The sequence below is a fragment of the Myotis daubentonii genome, chromosome 1 (assembly GCF_963259705.1).
Source record: "Myotis daubentonii chromosome 1, mMyoDau2.1, whole genome shotgun sequence".
Taxonomy (NCBI): Eukaryota; Metazoa; Chordata; class Mammalia; order Chiroptera; family Vespertilionidae; genus Myotis; species Myotis daubentonii.
Window position 1 is genome coordinate 151,753,224 of NC_081840.1, and position 26,481 is coordinate 151,779,704.

A 26,481-nucleotide genomic window follows, 5' to 3' on the forward strand; every position below is an offset into this window, starting at 1 on the left:
CCAAACCAGCTAGGGCTATTGTTTCCATTTATTTAATGGCCATAGGATTACTCAAATTTTCCATTTCTTAAGTTTGTAAATAAGAAATGTCTTCATATACTTAAGTTTTCAAATTACTGTCATATGGTTATTCATAGGATTCTGATAATCTTCCTTCCCCTCTGCTGTATCTGTGGCCAGGTCCCATTCCCTTAGATCATTTATTTCTGTCTTCTTGCTTCAGTATTCTCAGTGGAGGCTTTTCAATATTATTACTATTTCCCAAGAATCACTTTTATCTTTGTTGACACTCTACATTTGATCATTGTCCTTTATTCCATTTTTATAGTAATAGACTTTACTTTTTAGGGCAATTTTAGGTTTACAGAAAAATTGAGTGGAAACTACAGCGTGTTTCCATATACCCCATCCCACCCTTCACACATACAGTTTCATCCATTATTAACATCTTATACTAGTGTGGGACATCTGTTACGATTAATTGGGGTAATATGAATACATTCTTAAATAAAGCCTGTAGTTTACATTAGGGGTCAGTCTTGGTGTTGTACATTCTATGGTTTTGACAAATATATAATGACCTATATCCATGATTATAGGATCATATAAAACCTTCTGAGTCTGGTATATTCTTTATGAGAAAATCTGTTTTAACTATTGTTTTCATTTATTATTTATTTATTTACTAGAGGCCCGATGCACAAAATTCGTGCAAGAGTAGGCCTTCCTCCTCCCCCCGTCTCGCCCCCGCAGCCGACACTGGCTTCCCTCTGGCACCCAGGACCTGGGCTTCCCTCACTACCCTAAAAATCTTCTGGGCTCCACCTTTCCTCTGAGCACTTGGCAACCACCAATCTTCTCACTGTCTCCCCAGTTTTACCTTTTCCAGAATATTATAGAATTGAAATGATACAATATGTAGCCTTTTCAGACTGGCTGCTTTCATTGAGTAATATGTATTTTAGGATCTTCTATGTGTTTTCATTTCTTTTTATAACTGAACAATATTCCATTGTCTAAATGAACCACAGTTTATTTATCCATCCACCTTGAAGGATATCTTAGTTGCTTCAAAATTCTAGCAATTATGGGCAAAGCTGCTATAAACATTTGAGTGAACATTTTTAGATATAAGTATATATTTCCAACCCCTTACCAAGGAGTGCAGCTGCTGGATCCTTCCATAAGAGTATGTCTAGTTTTGGGTTTTGTTTTGTTTGCCATTCATACATTGTATGTTTATTGAACATACAATATGTTTTAAACAATGCTGCTGAATACACAAGAAGAAACTTTAAGAGAAAATATTGCTTTCTAAGAAACTAGCTCCCTCTATCGAAGAAATGGGATTTTACACCAAAATCAGCAGTGCAAACAGTAAATGCCCTTGAAGGTAAACAGTGAGTCCTAAATGCCTGCTCTTATTATTATCTTATACTGCTTTCCACATTTAGTGTAAAATTTTTTTAATTGATTTAAGAGAGAGGAAGGGAGAGAGAGTCATTGAGTGGTTGCCTCCTGTATGCCCCATAGTGGGGATGGAGCTCCCAACCCAGGCATGTGCCCTAATTGGGAATCGGACCGTGACCTTCTGGTTCATGTGTTGACAACCACTGAGCAACACCAACCAGACTTTAATTTTTCAATTATAGTTTACATTAAAATTATTCTGTACTAGTTTCAGGCATATAGCATAGAGGCCAGACAATCATATACTCCACAGAGTGGGCCCTCAAGTACTTTAGAGTATGTTTAATTTTATAAGAAACCACTAAACTGCCTCCCTACGTTGCTGTCCCTGCAAACACGTGGTATTCGTGTTCTGGATCTCCGCCATTCTGACAGCGGTATCTCACTGTAGTTCTAATCTGCAGCTCCCTATGACATATGATGTGGAGCATCTCTCCTGTGCTTACTTGCCACTTGTGGTCTTTTCTGGGGAGTTATCTGTTCAGGCCTTCTGCTCACTTCTTAATGGATTGCTTGTTTCCTCACTCTGAAGTTTGAGAGTTCTTGGTATATCTTGGATACCAGTCCTTAATAAAAAAAGAGTTTTGCAGATTGTTCTCCCAACCTATGGTTTGTCTTTCCATTCTCTTTACTGTGTCTTTTATAGAACAGAAGTTTCTAATTTTAATGAAGTCCAACTTGCCAATTTTTTCTTTAATGGATGGTGCTTTTGGTGTTGTATTATCAAGTCATCACCAAACCCAAGTTCACCTAGATATTCTCCTATATTATCTTCTAAAATGCTTACAAAACAATACATTTGTTTTACATTTAGGTCTACAATCCACTATGAGTTCACTTCCATGAAAGCTGTAAGATCTGCTCTAGATTTGTTGTTTGTTTTTTGTTAATCCTCACTCCGGGATATTTTTCCATGGATTTTTTAGAGAGAGTAGAAGGGAGGGTGGGAGAGAGAGAGAGAGAGAGAGAGAGAGAGAGAGAGAGAGAGAGAGAGAGAAACATCGATGTAAGTAAGGCACATCTATTGGTTGCCTCTCGCCTGCAACTGAGGTACATGCCCTTGACTGGAATCAAACTTGGGACCTGTCAGTCTGCAGGCCAATACTCTATCCACTGAGCCAAACCGGCTAGGGCCAGAATCATTGTTTAACACGTGGATATCCAGTTGTTCCAGTGCTATGTATTGAAAAGATTATCATTTCTCCATTGAATTGCTTTGTTTCTTTGTCAAGTATCAGTTGACTATATTTGTGTGGGTCCATTTCTGGGCTAATATGATCCAATGATCCATTAATCTATTATTTCCCCAATACCTCACTGTCCTGTCTACTTCTAGTTTTTAGTAAGTCTTCAAGTTGAGTAGTGTCAGTCTTCCAATTTTGTTGTTCTATACTGTGTTGCCTATTTTGGGCCTTTTACCTTTCCATATGAACTTTGGAATTAGTTTGTTGATATTTACAAAATAACTTGCTGGGATTTTGGTTGAGATTGCATTGAATCTATAGATCACATTGGGAAGAACTGACATCTTGACAATATTGAGTCTTCCTATCCACGCATACGGAATTTTTCTCCATTTATTTATAACTATAATTTCTTTCATTATTTTTATAGTTTTCTCATATAGGCCTTGCATATTTTTAAGAGCTCTACTTTAGTATTTCATTCTTTGATATGAGTGAAATGAAATGACATCGTGTTTTTAATTTCAAGTTCCAATTGTTTTTAATTTCAAGTTCCAATTGTTTGTTACTGGTACGTAAGAAAGTAAATGGTTTTCATATATTAACTTTATATCTTGCAATCTTGCCATAACTGCTTATTAGTTTCAGATTTTTTTCTTAATTCTTTGGGATTTTCTACAAAGACAATCATGTTATCTGTGAATAAAGACTATTTTATTTCTTCCTTCCCAATCTATATACCTTTTTTCCTTTTCTCTTTTTGTCCTAATGCATTAGCTAGGACTTCCAGTATAATGCTGAATAGTAGTAACATTCTTGCCATGTTCCTGATCTTAGTGGGAAATAATTTAGTTTCTTACTAGTAACTATAATGTTAACAGTAGGTTTTTTGTAGATACTCTTTATCAAATTGAGAAATTTCCCTTTTATTCCTAATTTTCTGAGAGATTTTTACCACAATGGATGTTAGATTTTGTCAAATGTTTTTGGGGTTTTTGTTCTGTTTTGTTTTTGTTGTTGTTTTTTGCTTTATATTGATAGGGGTCACTTGGTTTTTCTTTTTAGTTTGTTGATGTCATAGATTATATTAATATTTAAATGTGAAACCAGCCTTGCATACTTAGAATAAATCCCACTTGGTAGTAATATATAATTATTTCTATACAGTATTGGATGTGATTTACTAATATTTTGTTGAGGAATTTTATATCTACGTTCATGAGAGATACTAGTCTGTAGTTTTCCCTTATTGTAATGTCTTTGTCTAGTTTTGGTTTTAGATTATCTATAGGAAAAATACATAAAGAATGGGTATAATGTCTTACTTAGCTTTTTGATAGAATTTGCAAGTGAACCCATCTGGGCCTGGTATGTTGTTCTGGAAACTTATTATTTATTGATTTTGTGTATGTGTTTAAATAGACATAGGCCTATTTAGATTGTCTATTTCTTCTTGTGTGTTTTGGTCGATCGTGTCTTTCAAGGAATGAGGTCCAGTTCATCTAGGTTATCAAATTTGTGGGCATACAGTTATTTGCAATATTCCTTTATTATCCTGTTATGGTCTAAGAAACCAGTAGTAATTGTTGCTTTTAGTTTCTGATATTAGTAGTTTGTGTCATCTCTACTGTTTTCTTACTTAACCTGGTTAGAAGTTTATCAATTATACTGACCTTTTCAAAGAACTAGCTTTTGGTTTCTTCCACATTTTTTCTATTGATTTCACATTTTCAATTTCTTTCGTTCTCCTCCAACTTCTACTTCTTCTTTGGATTCAATTTCTTCTTATTTTCCTAGTTTTGTAAGGTTTAAGCTTTGATTATAAATTTTTAGATCTTTCTTTTTTTCCAATATATGCATTTGATGCTATACATTTGCCTCTAAGCATTGCTTTTGCTGCATCTCACAAATTTTGATAACTTGTATTTTTTCCTTTTTAAGATATTTTAAATTTTTCTCTTTGACTTTTTAATTCATATGTTCTTTAAAGTATATTGTTTAATCTCCAAGTATTCTTTATGTAGATCTGAGTATCTGACCTATCCACCTTCTGTCTATTGATGAGCCATTCTTCATTTCTGTCATGATGTTTTTGATTTCTAGCACTGCCTTTAGATTTTTTTCTTAGAGATTCTACCTCTGCTTACATTACCTATCCCCAATTTTGGGGTGGTAGTTTGCCCAATGACCTCAGTTCTTTGATACATCTAAGAAAGGTTGTTGATTTCCCATTTGTTAAGAGTTTCTCTTGTGATGAGGATGGGTGTGATGACTTCTATGCTTCCACTACATGCTGGAATAGAAAACAAGTCTGTATCCTCTACTCCATTTTTATTCTATTAATTTTTTTCTTCTTTCTATGGATTTATTGATTTTCCTTTTCCACCTTTCTAAGTTAAATCCTTATTTTTTCAATGTCCAGGATCTCTGCTTACTTAATATAAACATTTTAACCTATCAACTTCTTTCTAAGTACCATTTTAGTGCATCACACAAATTTTGATAAATTTTTTCACCTAAAATACAACAGGCTCACCCTGGCCAGTGTGTCTCAGTTGGTTGGGCTTCGTCCTGTGCACTGAAATATTGCTGGTTCAATTCCCAGTCAGGGCACATGCCCGGGTTGTGGGCACAATCCCTTGTGGGGAGGGGGACAGAGCATGCAGGAAGCAGCTGATCAACGCTTCTCTCTCACATTGATGTTTCTCTCCCTCTCCCTTCCTCTCTAAAAATCAATAAAAATAAAAATAAAATACAACAGCCTCTTTAACATGTCCCTGATTTCAGCCAGGAATGCATCCCAGCCCAACCAATCTATCCTATATATTCCTGCTACACTGACATTTCTAAAACGCAAATCTGACTGTGCCGTTTCTGTTTAAATGACTAGATGCAGATATCAAGATTTAGTTTGTTTTACTAGTTCTGAACAAACAGGTCTTTTGATTTTAAGTGCATCCCCTGCCATCACCCCTACCTACTCTTACACAACCCTGGCCCTCGAACAGCACTGTGAAGGAGAGCTTTCTGTTTTGCTGGTGATTTCCATATCTGCACTGCCCAGACTAGTAGCCACTTGCCAAAAGAGAAAAAAAAAGTGGTTAGTGAAGCAAAAGAAACAAACCTTAAATTTTATCTAACTTTAATTAGTTTAAATTTTGAAAAGTTCCATGTGGATTTGGCCATCATGTTAAACAGTGTAGCTCTAGTTAGGAGTCTATCCTTCACAGTGAATCTTTAGTTGAGTGTGTGGTCTGATTTAGTGCATCCTTCTCTCTTATTCTAATGTAAGAAAGTGTTATTTCCTAATTTACACTAGAATAAATAAATTTATGAAAACTGAGTTGGTCAGAGAGAACACAGGTTACAGAGTTAGGAGCTACATTAAAATCAGTAAGTTCAAGTTGACTGGAGAAAGAAAAACTTCAATCTAGAAAATGAAACTATAGCATTAAGGAAGAAATTACTATAGGATAAATAAGCTCTTTAAAAGCAAACACAATGTTTTTTTATATCACACTCTTACCCATAGTGCATAGCGGAGGACTCAGTACACAAAGTTATTTGCACATTTGTTCAATGAGTGAATATGAGGACACAGAAACTGAGCATTGTCATGAATCAGACTTTAAACTGATGGCAGCATAAAACCAGTCTTGGGGTGGATTCAGATGTAGAAGTTTCTAGTTCGTATTATCTCTCAATTTTTAAAGAATAAATTACATTTTTATAAGCCTCACGGCAATGGTTCTCAAACTCTTTGACTCAAAGAACACTTTAAACTTTTAATGCCAAAAGCCCTTAAAAGCATTTGCTTGTGGGATTTCTATTTGCATATTTACTGTATTAGAAAGTAAACTTTAAAACTTTTAAAACACAGGACTTCACAATCACAGATTCCACTATCTGTTAGAATCATAACATCACCATATGTTATGCAGCCTCTGGAAAAATCCAGTGTGCATTCATGAAAAAAATGAGAGTAAAAAAGGCAAACAGTGTGTTCGTGTTATTCTGAATAGTTTGACCTCACAGACATTCTTAACGGGTAGTGGATCCTTGGAACCACTCAGTTTGCTGTCTTAGCCTAAGACAGGGCTCCATGAAATTCTCCCAGGAATGAGTGTGAGGATGGGTCAGGGTGGCTGACCACTGAGAGGCAGCTGCCTTGACCTTGTGCGCACATAAAATATGAGGTGCGGTTCATTTCTTAGTTCATAAAAGGACAAAAGAATCACTTTTATTCTTGCTATATTTTAGTTTTCATTTTCTTCCTTATCATAGTTGGTCTTGGTTGGAATAGAGACACAACACAAACCTCAAGGTTTTCTTTTCTAGGGTGTTTGGTGGGGGAGAAAAGGGATGTTTAAAAATACCTCGAATTTTTAAAGCTTTAATTTAGACTTTATCAAGTAAAAGTAAGAAAGTGCCTAATATATAGATACCTGTCCATCATTCATTCACTTTCTAAATCAAATTTAAGTTTCTAAAGGAAGTTATTTATCAAGAATTCCAGTAGGAGTTCATCATGATTTAAGTCCATGGGTTTAGAAGTGAAATGGAAAAATGTTGCCAGGAGAGATTAAATTGAAGGCTATACGGTTGACTAGACTGACTGTTAATTAAGTCAATTACCTAAGAGATAATAGAATCACTTCTTGGCTGATACAACTTGGTCATTGAAGCAACCAAAGGAACGCTACTGCAAGTTAAGTAGTCAAAGAAATTCAAAGAGCAAAATCTCCTGAGGGCCACAAAACTCTTCCTTTTGAATGTCTTAAATCTTCCATGCTGGCTCAGGCGGAAATAAACTGGAAAGTCCTGAAACATGTACACTGGCAATAGACTCAACTCAGCCAAGATTTCATACTGCAATTTTTAAAATGATGTAAGAGCACATACTGTAAGAGAAAGTAATTTGTCAGTGAAATGTCTAAAATAAGAACACTCATGACTAGATTATTTTAACAACAGGAGATAGAAGAGAATAAAATGGAAAGTGAGACTATCAAGTGAGCCCGCATAATGTTCCATGGGTCCTCCTTAGCTTTTCTTTAGGGTGGTTGCCATGATACATAGTGGAGGGGGGAGCTTGGTGTTGATTACAGAAAATGAGATCCCCAGCTGAGATTTCACAAGCACTAAGCAGTTAACATTCAAAATTTTTTAAATTAAAATAAAATATATATAATAACATTTTCCATGCCTTACATGACACTTTAAGAAATGTCTACACAATTTTTTAAGGTATTCTCTACAACTGCATTGTAAGTAAATAGCTGTGGCAAATTCCACTATCTCTGATCTATGAATGAAAGGTTTAATTCTCTACAGGCAGACCCAGAGGCCATCATCTATGCAGGTGTATCACCTGGATACCTAGAGGCACCCCTAGTTCCCTCTCTCACACGCTCTTACATTAACTCAGCCTTAGGGCCCTATTGCTATTATCTTCTAAACATATCTCAAATCTTACCGGCACTGACTCATCTCCTAGACATGCATTAACATCAGGCTTTCAGGGTCTTTGCCATTCCTCCACTTCTAATCCATATTCCACAGTGCTACCCAAGCCATGTTCAAACGCTGAGACTGCTCCTGTCATGTCTTTGCCCAAAATCTTCAAGTGGCACCCCACCATCTTCAGGATCAAGTTCAAATTCCCAAGCATGGTACACAAGATACCTTAAAATCTGGAATCTCTGTATGTAATTTCTTACTTTCCCCCCAAATGTGCTATGGTCCCTCATCTCCCTTCCTTCGGAAACTATTACTGAGGCAACATTTTGTGTGACTGGCATACATGAATTAACAAAACAAAATTTTTGTCTTTGTAGATCTTACATTCTTATGATAGGCAGGTAGATGGTTGATAGATCAGAGAAATAAAATTAATTGATAGACAAGTAGGTAGATGATGAATACAAGTATACAAATGACTGGTATAGGTAAGTAGGTAGATGATAGATGGATGACAGATTATTAACAGAGATGTTTGATAGACAGGGAGGCGGACCGATAGGTGGTTGACCAATAGAGTGTTCGGGTGATGGCAGCAATGGATACAGATGAACCAGAATGGGGAAGCACAGGGATCGTGTGTGGGGTGCTATGCTGTTTTACCATTTTATTTGGGTGGTCAGAGAATGCCTCAAAAAAGCAGTAGCACCTGAGCAGAGACCTAATGAAGGAAGGAAACCAACAGTGCGTATATATGAGGGAAGAACATTCGGGGCAGGAGAACAGACGGTGTAGTAGCCCTACAGCAGTCAGGCGTCCGTGTGCTCAAAACCACCCAGGACGCCAGTGAGGCTGCAGAGCAGGGGTAACGTGAAAGACAAGATCATGGAGAAATGGGAGGGAAGCCACGCACATGGTGGGTCATTGTGGGGACACGGTTCCAACTCTGAGAGCAATGGGAGCTGCTGGGGTGCTGAGCAGGCGTGCCACCAGCTGATGTGCATTTAGGAGCTACCCGTGAGGGGAACAGCCCCCGCAGAGACCACACTGCACAGGAACGTTCACCCTTTACACATTATAACCTTCCGTCACTGGCCTGGTTCCCCCTTAGGCGGTGAACTCCTAGGGAGGGGGGGCTGTGTCTTTTTCTCTGTTGCTCTCTAGCACCAAGCAGAGCAGGAAGGACCCTTCCTCACACTCCTCGCGTGCTGGGCGCTGAGATGGAGCCCCTGGACCGCACCGGCCACTGGAGGGGTTAAGCTAGTCTTTGCCCTTAGGCCTGGAGCCCCAAATTCCCAATGACTGGGCAGAAAGAGCAACCAAGGGAGAGAAAATCAGAACTATCTAGAGCAGTGGTTCTCAACCTTCTGGCCCTTTAAATACAGTTCCTCATGTTGTGACCCAAAAATAGAATTATTTTCGATGCTACTTCATAACTGTAATGTTGCTATTGTTATGAATCGTAATGTAAATATCTGATATGCAGGATGGTCTTAGGCGACCCCTGTGAAAGGGTCGTTCGGCCGCCAAAGGGGTCGCGACCCACAGGTGGAGAACCGCTGATATAGAGGCTATGGGAAAAGATGCCTTGAGAGATGCCTACAGGAAACAAGGCTGCAAGGTCAGGAGCCTGTCAGAATCTGTGGGCCAGAGGATAGGGGGGGTAGTACCAAATGCTCACATCCCAGTCTGGAGCTCTAACTGGAAAGGACTAATGCTGGCTAAAGCTGCAGCTTTCGTTCACAGCTCCTCCCACTCACAGTGATGTGGGCGAGGAGTTAACAGTAATTTAAAGTAAGGCTTGAGGTGGGCCGAACCCAGATGGGTCTATTTCCTTTGCAGAGGACTATGCTGGCCATGTTTCTACCGATGAGTAAAAATAACTCCTGAAGTTGCCCTCAATTCTCCTCAGTAGCCTCCATCCTCCCCCAGTGCGCTGCTCTCCCACAACCCCTCTCCCATCCTCAAAGATGGAAGGTAACATGCACAGGTGAGTTAACAGGTACCTGAGGCTAAGGAATCACCATCCCTGCTGTGCTAACCTCTCTCAGACTTTTACTATCTGACCACCTATCCTATCTACCCTCTAAGTAACTAGGAGGATCTGCCAAACGCATTGGGGTCTATCAGCCCCACCCCCTCCCACCCCCCACCATCAGGAAAGACAGATAACAGACTTGGGAAATAGATTTGTTGGGATTTAATTTCCATGTAAATTATAAAAATGAACACAGAGTTAAAGGTTAGAAATGGACACGAGATAAAATCTTTGTGGCAAGAATCATCTGACAGGGAAGGCAAAGCTAGATTTGTGTCCTCTTTTGATGAGCTACTCACTGCAGTAGTATTAATAATCACATTCCTGCCTAAACTTCCACTTTCTCATCTATAGAATGGAAATAAGAGCACGGGACTAGTTTCTGTGAGAACTAAAGATACTTAGGATTGTAAACACGTCATCATATGTGGTCTACAGGTGTGGCTACTGTATGCAGGACTATGTGTATATCTACATGTGTGTCTACTGTATGCAGGACTATGTGTCTACATATGTGTCTATGTGTGTATGTGCATGTATAAAATACTAGCAGCAGTATCAAGAAAAAGGAGGTAATGGAAACATTTCACAGTGAGCTGACGGCATACGAGTGCATGCCGCTACTCTCCTAATTATCTGAAAGGGGCCTCTGAGGTCCTGAATGGCTAAGATGGGTTCTTGATGTGTGCTGGGTGTTAAACACCTCTGAAAAACAGAGGGTGGATTTGGGAACAAACTCCTGCCTTCATTCCATCCCCAGGTATTGACCAGGCATCAAGGTCTCCCAAAAGGGGCTGAGAAGGCAGGGGGAGCAGCAGCAAGGCTGCGCTTGGCATTTCCGCGTTTCTCAGTCCATTCTTCGTTTGTGCAGATGACTACTCCTGACGCCATGAAATCTGTCTTACCCCTTCATCCAGGAAGTCACTCGGACAGCTCCTTAGAGGAAACGGTGGTGGTTTATCTTACAAGCCCCCATTAACAGAAAGATTCAAGAAACATGGACCCACCCAACCCTGGTATGAACTGGTGGAGCCACCACATCTGCCATAGCCTCGGCTTCCCCTTCTGTAACATGGAACAGTAATCAGCACTGCACCTGTTTGTTATAAAAACTAAGCAAGATGATGTTTGTGAAGCTGCCTTGCCAAATAGAAAGCGACAGACACATGTTATCATTCGGACCAGTATCTTCAGCAGCGCACAGGTGCCCTGAACTGGTGGTGTCCAGCAACAACACTTACCAGGAATTTCCTTTTAAAAATTATAGTTAGGGAAGAGGGTAAAAGCAACTTTAATCTAGATGTTGGGGGGGGGGGGGATGTTTCAAAAGTAATTAAAATATTAATCGTAAATTTTCTGATGCTAAATGAATGAAATCAATTCAAGCCAGCGAAGCTCAGGTGATGATTACAATGAAATGGAATTACCAAGACAGCACTCTTGTAGACAGCACCACAAAACACAAAGGCAGCAATAGAGGACATACAAAAATTTAAGGATTTGTTTCTTTTTTGAAAATTGCACTTGAAAAATTGAGGTTAAAAGAGAAAAAAAACTAGCAACCAACATTATAAAAATTAAAACTGCCCTGACCGGTTTGGCTCAGTGGACAGAGCATCGGCCTGCAGACTGAAGGGTCCCAGGTTCGATACCGGTCAATGGCATGTACCTGGGTTGCAGGCTCATCCCTAATAGGGGGCGTGCAGGAGGCAGCTGATCGATGTTTCTCTCTCATCGATGTTTCTAACTCTCTGTCCCTCTCCCTTCCTCTCTGTAAAAAATCAATAAAATATATTAAAACACACACACACAAATTAAAACCAAATTGAACTGTGCAACCTAAAAAAATAAACTTTGGTTCATGAGAAGTTACTATTTTTATCAAATTCTATCAAACACTACCTTTTAAAATGCGAAAATCATTACCGTTTACTGGATGTTAACTTGTCCCCTGGAGAGAATATCTGTGTATGAGGAAGGATGCAGTCACCTGTGGGCCACCACCAATCACAAGAACATGCAAAGACACATACTTCTGCCTCATCTCCACACGGCTGCTGCCGACCTCACGCCGCACTGGTGCCTTACCTGACCGATAGCGCTCATCTCTTGACCCTGAGGACCTTCGGCGGTGATAGCGAGAGGAGGAGGAAGGAGTAACGGGAGCCCGGCGCTCTGGCGGCAAAGCTTGATCCACCCCTGGGTGAAGGAAATAGCAGAGTGAGGTGAGGCTTTCCTTGGCAGCTGGAGCTAGTTTGGTAGAGTACAGCCCTGACTCACTGCATCCCCACAGCCGACCTAGAGCTCACATGGGAGTGGGCATGGGAGTGGGCATGGGGGCCGGGATGTCACGGACGATGACCAGGAAAGGGAGAAGCATCCAGGGCAGGGCAAGACGCACGCCCAACACGACGGCCTTTAGAAACAGCGCAGGCTCCCGCACATCACTGACGTCTAATATGTCACGGGGGGGGAAATGCAAACTAAGCCACAAGCAACATCTGCAATCTTTAGGGTTTGTATTAAAAAAAAAAAAAAGGAATGGAGTCCAAAGCACAGACTCAAGTAATGATCTTCTTTTTATAATAAACATATAGAAAGTGGTAAGAAAATATTTGAGAAAATTAAAAATTACATTTATCATTAAAGATAACTTTAACACTAGAAAGACTGAAACTTAGTATATACCTATATTGCCCAAAAGCAGTCAAAATGACTGCATTGTGAAAGAATAATATCGGAGCACTCTTCACTTATGTTCCTTAGCTTTTCCAATAACTCACTTCTATTCGACATTTCTTTCATGAATTTAGGGCGCAAAAGAAATAAAATAAACAACTTATTAGAACAAGTATCACTGCATAAAGATTTGAATAACAAGTACTAGTTTAGCTTATTGAGCAACTGCAACTTATCAAGTATCGACAATTTATCATGTACTTGTATGTTATCATGTGACGGTAATCGAAAAAAAATGAAAACTGTTATTTCAATACAGAGCCGAACTGGTCATATAAGAAATTTACTCAATTCAATAATAAGAGTCATTTGATTATTTAAAATTTCCCCAAGCAGTCAAAATGACTGCTTTTGGGCAATATAGGTATAATATATATATATATATATATATATATATATATATATATATATATATACCGGAAATGAAGGAGGGGGGAGGTAACTACAATTATTAATAAACGCATTTATATGTTGTACAAAAAGTCACAAAATTCTAAGACATTGTGTCCTTATATACATAATTGTTTTTCTAATTGAAATTAAAAAGCAGTCAAAATGACTTCCTTGGGCAATCTAGTGTTAAAATAAATCTTATAGGATACTTTAACAATATAATTCAGATAACTACAATTGAGAATAAGCTTTCATCTTTGTTCATTCCAAATTTCTAACTCTCTGGAATCTTGCCCCATCTGAAGCTAAACGATTGAACAAATTATATTTCACTATGGCTTTGATGAATTAGCAAAAATGTTAGCATGGTCAGATAAAAATGATTCAATGGGTATTGGTCCAATGCTGACCTAAATCTGGCAATCATCATACCTATTACATTTCAGAACTAGAGTGGTAAAGGCACAATCTAGATAAACGTTAAGTACGGGAAAGATGAATCATTACAGTTCAGAAATGAAGAAATTCCGAGCACTGACCATTAAACGTTAATTACCACTTCTTCAGAAAAGGACCGTAATACTTGATAGAAAGTAAACGAGAAACAGTAATTTAACGAAACAGAGTTTAGTCCCTGGTTTTCTGTAATGGCTCCAGGGGCGCTATCTGTTCCTGGGATTTAATATTTCTCTTAGGGTGATTTCTGCACCTCAGTTTTTTTATGCTCACCTGAGACATTTTTTATTGATTTTACAGAGAAAGAAAGGGAAGAAGGGAGGGCTGGAAGGAGGAAAAGAGGGGGAGGGAGAGAGAGAGAGAGAGGGAGAGAGAGAGAGAGAGAGAGAGAGAGAGAGAGAGAGAGAGAGAAGGAGAGAGAGAGGAAGAGAGAGAGAGAGAGAGAGAGAGAGAGAGAGAGAGAGAGAGAAACATGTCAATGTGAGAGAGAAACATCAATCAGTTGCCTCCAATACACACCCCAATGAGGGTGACCGCAACCTATGTGCCTGATCAGGAATCAAACCCACGACCAACTGGGCCATCTGGCCAGAGCTGCACCTCAACTTTTATGGCATGTTTATGGGTCCCACATAAACAGGTTACTAGATTAGAATTGTGAAAAAGATACCTACGCTGTAAACTTTTCATCTAGCAAGCACATTAATGAACAGTTCTTAATGACTGCATTTACAGCCACCAAAACTCTTCCAGTTATTATCTACAAAGGGTCTTTTAAAATTCGCCTTTTAAAAAATTACTTTGTATTTTTATCAAGTAGATGCACAGAAATCAAAGAGTGCTATTAAGTCTTATGATGAAAAATAATTACTTGCATTTACATTCACACTTATAAATATGGATTTATAATCTTACTCAATTGTCCATTTTAAACAATGTGGCACACCACCGTGGCCATCATTATACCATATTCTCTCTTCTCCTGCCAACTTTTGCAATGTCTTCTTTATTCCCATTACAGGAGCTGCGAGCAGTGCTTACTTCCTTTTGTCGCAGCATCACCAAATCTGTTCCCAGTAGATTCTTTTATCTGGTCTGTTCCATTTGCCCGAAGATGAGACTTCTGGTCTCCCGTCTTGTGACCAAACACGGGAGCACACGTCATCCACGGCTGGAGCCCTTCTCTCCCTCCAGCATGCGCACTCTCATTTAGCGCCTCTGGGGTCAGTATCGCTTGGTGTCCCTGAATCTAGAGGTCTTAGTCCATTTCTCCAGAGGACGAACCTCTCTGGAAAGTGGGGAGGGCCTGGATCACCTGCTTCCGGGATGCCATGCCTCCCCCCAACCTGAGGTTTCATCACCTCGGTCTTCTGCCTCAGCCCCACCCCCCAGCTTAGGGAGGCACCTTACAAATCACAGAAACGTGTCACTGTTTTTTCCCTTCCCCTGTCCGGTGGCTTTACACTTTACCAGTTTACTGACATCTTAGTAGAGTTCTGGAAAGAACAGCTAAATGGGCAGTTTGAAGTGGTCCAGGTTACACAGTGGATTCATAGATACACTTAATTTTTCGCTTTCATTCTCAGAACTGTTACCTGCCTAGTTCATTCAAACATGCTTCCTAGAACTACTTTCAACCTTGACCCCTTCTGGGTCCCCACGTGGTCGTGAACTTCCTCTGAGATGTGTATAGTCCTAACACTCACACACTCGTCCCAGCTGTGCAAACTGGTAGGTTAGTGCTCACCTGCACATGGACCCTACACGTCTGTCCTCAGGAAGCTAATACTCAACAAACACTGTCAACATTTATTTTCATGGGCTGAAATACAGGGCTTAAAAACACAAGTTTTAATAGCAAATAAATTTGACAAAACAAAAATAGCTTTAACAGGTCACTAGCAATAAGACATTAAAAGAAACTAATTAGTTTCTTTTATTATTAGTGTGGATATTTTAGTATTAGTGTGGATATTTCAATCATTAATTTTTATCTGACTTCATTGTGAATGAAATCTGAGGTGGCTGAAGATACGTTCTAACAAGACAAAGTCAACAGTCAAATATGCAACTCCAGCCCAGCCAGCGTGGCTCAGTAGTTGAGCGTTGACCTATGCACCAGAAGGCCACGGCTCGACTCCCCATCAGGGCACATGCCCGGGTTGTGGGCTTGGTCCCCAGGGTGGAGCATGCAGGAGGCAGCCAATCAATGATTCTCATCATTGATATTCCCCTCTCTCTCCCTCTCCCTTCCTCTCTGAAATCAATAAAAATATATTTTTAAAAAAATACAACTCCAAAGCAGAATTCAACCTGTCACCACAGGACCCAGGGGCAGTAATGGAGGGTCCCTTTCGTTACCTATCATAGGATCTCACATTCATACCACATTTGAGAACCACCTCTCAGGAAAGCTGCAGGCTGCCCAGTGTCTACAACAGAGACAGGCCAAGAGAGGTCCCTGGGAAGGGGAGGTGTCCCACAGGAGATTGGGTAACTGTCCAAAATCATGGGAAGCCACGGAGACAAAAATTAGTTCCCCTCAGACGGCAACGTGATAAAAATCCCCTGAGCGCTAAGTGCCAGGCACTGACTAGCTTCAGATCCCACGTGAACTGAGGGGAAAGGCACTGGCGACATCATGCTCTAGAGATGGGTGTCCCAGCTGGCTCAGGTCACCATCTGTGTCCCTGGGCCTCCCTCGGTTTACCATCTTTACACAGAACCGAGAAGAACTGCTAACATGTTATTGCACTGGCCTCAGTACTATACATTTATGAAACCCTGAACCATGCCCAGTGGGAATGGGATGGGCACGAGGTCCACAGAGCAGCGTCCCCACGCAGGCTCTCTCTTCCTCACACTTCAATCCGGTGCGTGAGACTCCCGTCACTGCGAGAAGGACCTCACAGCTAACGCCGACCCACCAACCACACACCAAAGCCTCCATTCCTCCTGCAAGGACACTCATCCTATCTGTCAGCAAGCAGCTCAGAGGCGACCAACAGAAGCCGCAGTGGGGTGACCACGCCGTGGGGCCAACTGTAATATTAAGTTTTCTCTCTTTGTTATGTGTGCATGATTTTCAAACAATGCCTTTTATATTCAGAGGCAAAACCCCGAAGACAAGCCTAAAACTTGCAAATGCTTATTTTCTTATTCTACTATAAGTCGCACTGAACTCACCTTTTGGGGCTTCTTGTATTCAAAATATCAACCACTAACACAATGTTGACCTCTGAGGATCGTTACCTCGAAGAACACATTCTATCAGTAATCGGTTTCGTTTGCCTGTCAAACCCCGTACACTGCCCTTCGGGCATAGGAGTGTGAAGGCCTGTAGCTCTCACTCCCCTCCGCAGGTCTCAGGGGCCAGGACCACGAGGTGCTGAGGTGTTTGGCTAGGACAGTGGTCGGCAAACTCATTAGTCAACAGAGCCAAATATCAACAGTACAACAATTGAAATTTCTTTTGAGAGCCAAATTTTTTAAACTTAAACTATATAGGTAGGTACATTGTTATTAACTTAATTAGGGTACTCCTAAAGCTTAGGAAGAGCCACACTCAAGGGGCCAAAGAGCCGCATGTGGCTCGAGAGCCGCAGTTTGCCGACCACTGGGCTAGGAGACGAAGGTCAACAGCAAACCAATAATTTTAAGACTTTCAGAATTTGTCATACAGTCTTCTTTCTCAAGTATTCTGTAAGCAGTGTCCCAACTGTAAAAATAGGGTGGTTAAAACAGCATATTCTATTCTAATTGGCCCTGGGTAGGTGGAACAGTCGTGGCTCCAGGTTCTGTAACAACTTTACAACCAGGGAGTACTGTTCCCCCCTCCCGCTCCCCGAAAACTTGTGTAACCTCATCTGGAGCATGAGGGCTCACACACAGGACTCCCAACGCTAGGGTGCCCCAACACTAAACCTTGCACTTGTTGTTGAGAATGGTGCTGAGTGACAGTCCCTTTCAAACATGGGGTCTCTCTCTCTCTCAGAAAAGTGCGCTCACCGAAACGAAAGTAAAACAGAGGCCGGTTTCCCGCGGTGCTGGCCACCCGCTCCCTGCCAGCGGCTTCTCTGATGTCACACACCCCGATGTGGCCGGAGTGTGGCGTTCTCCTCGGGGCGCCTTCACTGTGCTGCAGTCTACACCGGGCCACCGCAGCTCCGTTCGCTGCTGTAACAAGTTGAAAAAAAACTAATTAATTCAAACTTTAGTTTTTTTTAAATTTGTTACAGCGCTGAGCAGAGCTGCCGACCCCATGCAGAAGAGCACAAAGAACACCAAAGGGACCACGCAACACGGGTGCCACCCTGCGTGCCCAGCCCACGCAGCCAGCCATGCTCCCGGCACGGGGGCTGGAGAACCATCTTCTGGGAACTGCTTCTGTTTCACTCTTGTTTGGTAAGGCACAGAAATGAGAACCCGGCAATGTCCAGAGCCTAGAGCAGTGGTTCTCAACCTTCTGGCCCTTTAAATACAGTTCCTCATGTTGTGACCCAACCATAACATTATTTTCGTGGCTACTTCATAACTGTAACATTGCTACTGCTATGAATCGTAATGTAAATATCTGATATGCAGGATGGTCTTAGGCGACCCCTGTGAAAGGGTCGTTCGACTGCCAAAGGGGTCGCGACCCACAGGTTGAGAACCGCTGGCCTAGAGTCAGCCAACCAGCCTTCCTCCAAGATGTGGAGGGGCCGCTTGCTGAAAGGGACTCACCATCACGGCCACGAAGATGGCCATCGCCACGCAATACTGCTAGAGGAGGAGGGAAGGGGGAAGGGGGAGACCTCTGCCCACACCTACTCCTAAAGCCTTTCACATATGGGCACCAGCCAACCAAAGACCTGTTTATTTTTCATTTACTCAACCCACCAGCTAAATCAGGCTCTACAACAGGTCCATCTTTATATTAACTCTCTTAAGAATCAAGGAAAGAAAGCAAGCACACAAAATCAAAACAAAGCTACAAACACAGCAGAAGCTCAACACACAAATTAAGCTTCCTGGAATGAAACGCTGTCAACCATGCTAGCAGGCCACGGCTGGGTGTGTCACAGCCTGGAGATCAGGAGGGGCAGAGCGGGGGACCTGTGAGCTATGTGCCCCCACAGACTTCGTCCTTCTCTAGCAGAATCATCGGAGCAGCTTTAAAAATTGTTTTAACCGTGAAAACTGTAGAGTTCAGGCACCACCTTCAAAATTTATATTGCTATCATTTCTCCTTGAGTGCAGCATTAACTGCATCAGCTTTAAGCCATTCCCAAAGCCTGGCCACCCTCAAACCAAACTGAGCTTCACTGGAACTGAGTTGTGGGAACTCCCGCCTGGCATCATTTTCCATTTCTTGAAATGGACAGAACCTGGCTCAAGTGCAAAGAGATTCTATAAACCTGGACATGGAGTGAAACAGACTTTGTGCTTTGGGGAAGAATCCATAATGTTTTACAATCCCATTTCTAAGCAAAACAAACCTTCATGATTTCATAATCCCAGGCAGGATATTATATCATTTACTAGGTTTCTAGATTTGGCCTGACCCCCAACTACTCCAACAAAACCTTGGATTAATTAAACTATGAACAATAGCCATAATTTTTAACTTCCCAAACTAAAAATCATGTTTAAATCATAACTTCTTTCATCTTTTTATCATTTTAGCATTTTGAAGTAACCAACCATGTAACTGCCCTCTATAGATGAAATACTTACTAAACATATTAGGCCCACTTATAGAACATCATGTGCGTATTCTACATTCACAAAATACACATGCAATAGTCACACAAAGGACTTAGATGTGACTAGTGCCATGTCAGGAGCGCAGTCTTTATGCAAATCAGGGACTAAGGAAGGATTTGCGCTATTCTCTCTTGCATGTTGCAGTTAACTCTCTAAACTAGATGACATATCATCAAAGTGTACGTACTCGGAGGCTGGGGCAGGTAGGCGCCAATTAATTTCGACCTCTTCTTTTCATATCCTTTTTGTGTGATGTCACCTACAAGAGAAGGAAAGAAAGATTCAGAATGGTCCCCACGGGTAGGGCTGGTCACTCAGAAGAGTCTAAGAGACAGTCACAACTGCGTTTTCTGTTTGCCTTATAATTGTAACTTAGAAAGAAAGCACGTTAGTCATTCTCCTTGCCCTCAAACAAACAAAAATGCTTGCCCAGGCCCTGCTCTCAAGGTTTCAGCTTTTGACGGGGCCCAGAAGTAGATTCTCCACACCGTGTTCACATAAGCCAGCGCAGGAACCGCCCCATCCCACGGCTCTCATTAACCTAGTCAACCATGGCTTGTGCAGGCCCGTGCCGGTGGCAGCTGCCCCAAACCATTACTGATTAGCACCTGCCTCCATTAGTGAGGTTTTGTCCTAATCAGACATGGCAGTTCCAAGGACTTGAAACTGCTAGGGTATTTTTGAAAATAAGTGACTTCGATCAAATGGAACATTAAGTTAAAAAAAAAAAAAAGTGAACACAGAACCTATAGAAATCCAAATATGTGAGAAAGGTGCTTCTTGGCTTATCGGTAAAATAAGAATTAAAATGTAAAAGCCGGAGTTTCCCATGCAGAAGAGCAGGAGGCATCATCACCACGCTGGCATTCCTCCTCAGTGCTGAGCACAGGGGACAAATAACTTTTAGCAGAAACCTTTCCAAAGGTATGCACACAAAATACTGATGTTCCCCTTGAATTTTTGAGAATCTGCTAATTTTTCCCTAATATTCTGATCAAACCATCATTCCCAAGAGAGCCAAAAACTTACGTTTGAATAAAAATAGAGCAAGCAAATAAAAAGTTATTATGGGTCATCCACAAATCGGTAAATTTGCTTTTTCTAGTGAGGTACGCTCACTAAACTTGATCAGACCATAAAGCGCCCTCAGTGCTTAATGTCTGACAAGTAACTCACAGTCCAGTGTAGTCTTGTCCACTCCACAAAACACGTGACTCATTTTTAAACACGGAGCCATAAACAACAAAGCTACAGGAAACACATCCTGCTCTCGGATGACGAGCACGCCAGCCGCTGTCAGCGGGCTGACCGGACTAAAGTGAAACATGGCCCCCATCACGGGTCTACCATGCTCTGCACCTGCACCCCTTTGCCAACCGGCGCTGGGACTGTTCAGTTCTTGTGGAAAGACCCCGGCAAACCTACGTGTTTAAAATGTCCAAAATATCAACACCCAAACACCCACATGAATGTGCACACTGTACTAGCTTTGCGATTGATCAGGACAAGGCAGTCAGTGAGCACAGGAGACGCTGGCTGAGGAGTGGCTCTCACACCTCGCTCCCCACCCCACCACAGGCTTCTCGCTAGCCCAGTGACTTTCAGCCGGCATGCCACACGAATTTTTAAAACACGCCAGTCCCTGACTGGTTGGTCAGGGACACTGACCTCTTTTCTCTTAGATTTGTCAAATAATAAATAAATAAATAAATAAATAAATAAATAAATAAATAAATAAATAAAAGGACAACATCCAACACAATAGCCGACCAGTGTGAATGAATCAAAATTATACCTTTGTGTCAGAGAAAGAAAAAATGTATTTTCAGTGCGCCGCAGAATTGCAGTAATTAGTTTAATGTGGGCCATGAGATGAGAAAGGTGGAAAATCGCTGCTTTAGCTGACTGCTCGTGGTGTAACATCGCCAAGAAAGAGGCAAACGCCTGGCTTTGGGAAAACCCGATAAAGTAACCTGCAGAAGGAGGAACTGTCTGCTCGGGAACAACCTCCCAAGTCCGCGTCTGTCCTCCCAGCCCGCGGGGGCTGCTGGGAAGGCAGCTGCCCCATCTCCCCAGGAGATTTGCTGTCCTTCCCCACGTGTTCTTCCCTGACCAGTCTTCGGAAATAATAAAACTACAGGAAGCTGGTTTCCATGCCAATTGTACTCCTGATTAACTCACTTTGGCTCACGCGCAGCATTTTACAAATTCAAAACCGGTCTGCTACCTGCATCCAAGGGACACCTGGACAAAACCAAGCAGGGACCAGGTAAAGGGGCATGTGAGTGCGAGTATGTCAGCGGGACATCAACTAGTACATACGGGCCTCCCAAGAGGCTCCCTGCACACTAGGTAGACACCTACTATTTGCCAGGGTGCCCATTCCCAGCCAACCCCACTGGCCATTCAGGATTTGTCATCAGACAGCATCTGTGCACAATTCTACCAGCAAATCCGAGCCTGGTAAACCAGCCCCATTTCAGTTCATTCTACACCCAAAACTCGGCTCAAATTTTAAAATCTCTCAGATGAAAATTTACGCATGAGGGGGTTCCCCCCTTAATTTCCAGGGTATGCCAACTTCACAGGAAACTCACTTTGAACTCTTCCTTTGGCAAACTCCAGTTGTTAAAACCTTAGGCGTATAGAAAAATGAGTGCTTTCCCCAAGAAACCATGACCCCTTTCAGTGTGGCCCTGTCCTACATGTCCCATTCCTAAATAATCTCTTTTCATCCTTACAACAACTGACTTAACAGGTGAGAAACTGAGGCACAGATAGCACTTACGTTTCTCACTCAGAGCCCGAGATCTAGAAAGATGAAGCCACACTTAGAATCTGCCACCCCAGACAGCACGATGTGGTCAGCCTTCTCTGGATGTCCTGCCCAGCTCCAGCCGCCCTGGACAGCCTGCCCTCAGGGACAACCTTGCACCCACTGCCTGCTGTCACCCTCTCGCGTCTGGCTCGGCCCAGCGACACCCCAGCGTCTAGGCTCCCGCGGCACAGAATTTTGCACAAGACCTGGTGCTGCTCTCCTGGGGAGGCTGCGATGGCTGCCGATGGCTTATTTTTGCAACATGCGCATAGTTTATCCTCAAAACCACGTTGTGCCACCGTCCTGGGTCAGTGTCCTCCAGACCAAACCCTGCTGTCTCACTAGGACCGCGTGATGACGGTGCAGTCACACAGTGAGCCGCAGATGCAAGCGTCACAGGGTGACTTCAAGTAAATAACTGGACAGAAGCTGCATTCGTAATCACGGCAAACACAGAGTGGCTGTCTCACGGCTTAATGAACACCTGTGAAAGGACAGAGGGGAAAACGGGTAACAATTATATTATATATATAAAAGCCTAAGCGACCGTCCGACCAGTAGCTATGACATTCAATGGCCACCAGGGGGCAGACACTCAATGCAGGAGCTGCCGAGCTGTGGTGACTTGGCAGCTGCGGTTCTCGGGTGACGCACCCGGAACCAGAGAGAAGGGAGTCCAATTCCGGGGTGCGTCACCCGAGAACCACCCTCTCGCAATCCAGGACCCCTCGGGGATGTCAGAGAGCCAGTTTTGGCCCGATCCCCATAGGCCAAGCTGAGGGACCTCACCAGTGCATGAACTTGGCCTTTAGTTAAAGGATAAATTACAACAGCTTGGTGTGTATTATCCAAAAGGATCCAGCCCCTGCGACAAGGGGCCAGGTTCACTCAGGTGCCCTGAGCATCAGGGCTAAACATGCTTTTGCTACACATTGTCTTTTTCAAGGAAAAAGTCCAGGTATTGTTTAACTCTGGAACCACATTTGCATCTGGTAGCCAGAGAGCCAACAGATTCTCTGACAAACTCACTACAAATTCTAGAAGCAAACTTTCTACTGGGGGCGCTTATGCTCTGCTCATTGTTCTGAGGCAACCGATAAGGTTTTCGTGCTAAAACAATAAAGATAGATAAGAAATAGATGACAGCTCTAGTCAGATGATAGGTAAATAATAGATGACTGGCTGATGCAAAGAGTAGATGATTGATAAATGAATATAGATGGGTGATAGGTAAACAACAGATAGATATAGATAGGTAAATAAGATAGATATGATAGGAACAGATACACAGACAGGCTGGCTTCACACACAATCCGTCCACCCAGAATGCATCCCTGGTTTCTGTCTGAGGATGACCTACAACCAATGTCATGGCGTCACCATGGTTCCCCTTCACTTTGAATCAGTTCAGGCAGAAAAATCCATTAGCTACATCTTTTCTCTCCTCCTCGCCGTGGATCTGTAGCAAGCCCCGCCTTCAGAGTAAACCTCTGGAAAACAGAGGCAGCAAGGCTACGAAAGAGGACCAAGCATTTGACATCTATCAACCTACAAGGAAAAGTCCAGTATTTACAGCAGGTTAATTAGTGTTCTCTCAACCTGGAGCTAAAAGATCACCATCAACGAGAGGTAGGGCCCACCACCCCCCAAGCCACAGCTACAGAATTTTGCTCCTTGAAAAGTAGCTGCTAATGTTTGAAGGCACGAACCATAGGATCCACACTCGATTATTTTCCATATAAAATTCCAAAGAGCATATTCTCCATGCTTGAATACTCAAGACACCCATTTATTTAACTCCCTTTTCATTTCAGAAATAAGAATGCATAACAGAAAACTAAATTTAAAAATTGTTGGTAAGCTCAGTGAGGAGAAAATAAAAGTGATCTTTTGAAGCACTTTCTTTCCACTGTATGAAAAGTGTAACTTATGTTATCCTCAAAGAAGTTCCATAAGACTTTACATTCCAGCAGTAGAAATAGAATTGCCATGTGTTCTGTTACAAAGAAAAGACAGAGTTACAGACAAGTCATAAATTTGAAATGAAAATGCAGTGCTAGCCAGTTTGGCTCAGTAGATAGAGCATCAGCCAGTGGATCAAAGGGCCCTGGGTTTGATTCCGGTCAAGGGCACGTACCTTGGTTACAGGCCCCTCCCTGGCCTGGGCCCTGGTTGAGACTCTTGTAGGAGGCAACCAATCGATGTGTCTCTCTCACATCGATATTTCTGTCTGTCTTTCCCTCTCCCTTCCACTCTCTCTAAAAATCAACGGGAAAATATCCTTGGGTGAGGATTAAAAATAATAAAATAAAATAAAATAAAATAAAATAAAATAAAATAAAATAAAATAAAATAAAATAAAATAAATAAAATAAAATAGAAAATGCAATAAAGGGAAACCACCAGTAGATAGATGGTTAAATCATACTCTGAGGCAGAAAAGATCATTCTTGTTTCCCTCCCCAAATAGAATTATTTTTCTTACTTATATTGTAGTCCAGAGTTTCAGAGTAAAGCCTGAGTCAGAGAAAAGTGAAGGGAAAGCCAGCCAAACGAATACAAGAGTGAAGGTGACACCACGCTCCCCATTTTTCCACCTTAGCCGCCTTCTGGCAACTCAGCTCCATGGGGCTTGTGCAGAGCCACCAGGCGCACATCTCTGGCCAGGACAGGAGTACCTGTGTCTCCAGGCAGTGAAGAGCTCCCCCCCAATAACGTGTGAGCCCCAGCCATGTCAGGATCAGTTCAGAGTAAACAGACCAGCTTAACGGTGATGGTTTCCATTCCGGTGTCAGGAGTTTATTTTATGATTATTTAATGCTGGCTGGAACAAATGTTTCATATAACAAAGCAATCATTTCCATGTTTGGAATTTCATGGCCGTCAGGAACCTTCATGGCATTTCTTTCCTACGCCGATGGCTTTATAAGGTGTAGGGACACCCTTGGAGGCGTGGTCCCTCGCCCCCTGCTGGCGGCATGATCGTCAGTTCTACAGGAGCTTCTCTTCCGTGCAGAAAGGAGGCTGTGCTATCCGGGCAGTCTGCCAGGGGCATCGGAGCAGGCAGACCAGGGACCTTTCTCCCCGAGCACATGCTGGGCAACCCCACAAGGGCGGCTGGCTTCTCAGGGTCTCACATTTCTCATTAATAAGATCTTAATAACATACCTATAACCTTCTGCTGTAATTTAAAAAAATCACACACAGGAAGTGAAGTCTCAGGAAGCATTGAACAGGTATAACAACCCAAGTACCTGCCAGCATTGACTATTCATTCAAGCGTGTGGCGGACACTACGGGGCACTCAGGCGTGGCTCGGGCCCGAGCTGGGTGGGAAGACACGAAAGCAGCCTTGCCTGTGTGCAGCTAGAAGCCAGAAGGGACCACAGCGAAGCCCCTGAGGGAGGAGAGGCCAGAGGCAGGTTACAGATGTGTCACTAATCCTGAGAGGTCCTCCATCTGCCTCTCTTTCATCCTGTCACTGATGCCAGAGGCCAACGGCTCTCCCTGCGCGATCCAAACAGCCACTCCAGCCGAGCGCCCCCGTCCCAACCACTGGCCTCTCCCACGCGCAGCCCTCCGAGCTCTCACCGAGGACCGCTGGCCTCCTGCCGGAAGCCTGTCAGAGGCTGCTCAGTGCTTCGAGGACTGAGCACAAACTCACCCGCAGGGCCACGAGTCCCTCCGGGGCCTGGCCTCGGGTGCCAGGGCTCACATCACTTCACAGGGACCACACTTCCCTTTGCTGCTCTCTGTGCTGCTGTGCTCGTTGCACATGCGTTTATGTCCTATTTCTAATGTAAAATTTAGAAATTTATGTTCCATAAGAGCATTTTAAGTAAGGTGACCGGGATAAACATACAACCTTGGATTATAAAATCACCGAGGCTTATTCCAACACTTGGTATGAAGGGGGAAAATTCTTAAGAACTGCATATTCACATGACTGGGATTTTCATGTTTCTGTGAGTGACCAAAAAGTTCCTTAAAACGTTTAGTTAATGGCATCACCAGAAGGAAAAAAATAATATTTTAAATGCGCCATCAGGTTAAAATTGTAATTCTAGCCAGTAAATTCCTGTATACTATCACGTAAGGCTTTATCTTTACATAAATTTTTTTAAATGTCCCCTGTAGCTTTTCACTTTGGTGTATCAAGAACTCCCATTGTGGGA

General features: G+C 42.4%; 1 protein-coding gene across 5 annotated transcripts in view; it reads right to left on the reverse strand.

Moving 5' to 3' along the window:
• The window catches only part of DIP2C (disco interacting protein 2 homolog C), a 376,691-nt gene that overhangs the window by 164,908 nt on the left and 185,302 nt on the right, over nucleotides 1-26,481 (reverse strand). For 2 of the 5 annotated variants that reach the window (XM_059662881.1, XM_059662885.1), the window contains exons 2-4: nucleotides 19,676-19,747; nucleotides 17,749-17,916; nucleotides 12,241-12,351 (exon numbers count right to left, since the gene is read on the reverse strand). In XM_059662881.1, the coding sequence (XP_059518864.1) occupies nucleotides 12,241-12,351; nucleotides 17,749-17,916; nucleotides 19,676-19,747 (351 nt within the window). Of the gene's footprint in view, nucleotides 1-12,078; nucleotides 12,100-12,240; nucleotides 12,352-17,748; nucleotides 17,917-19,675; nucleotides 19,748-26,481 lie in introns of those variants that run through there. The other 3 variants (XM_059662882.1, XM_059662883.1, XM_059662884.1) reach the window with 3 other exon arrangements.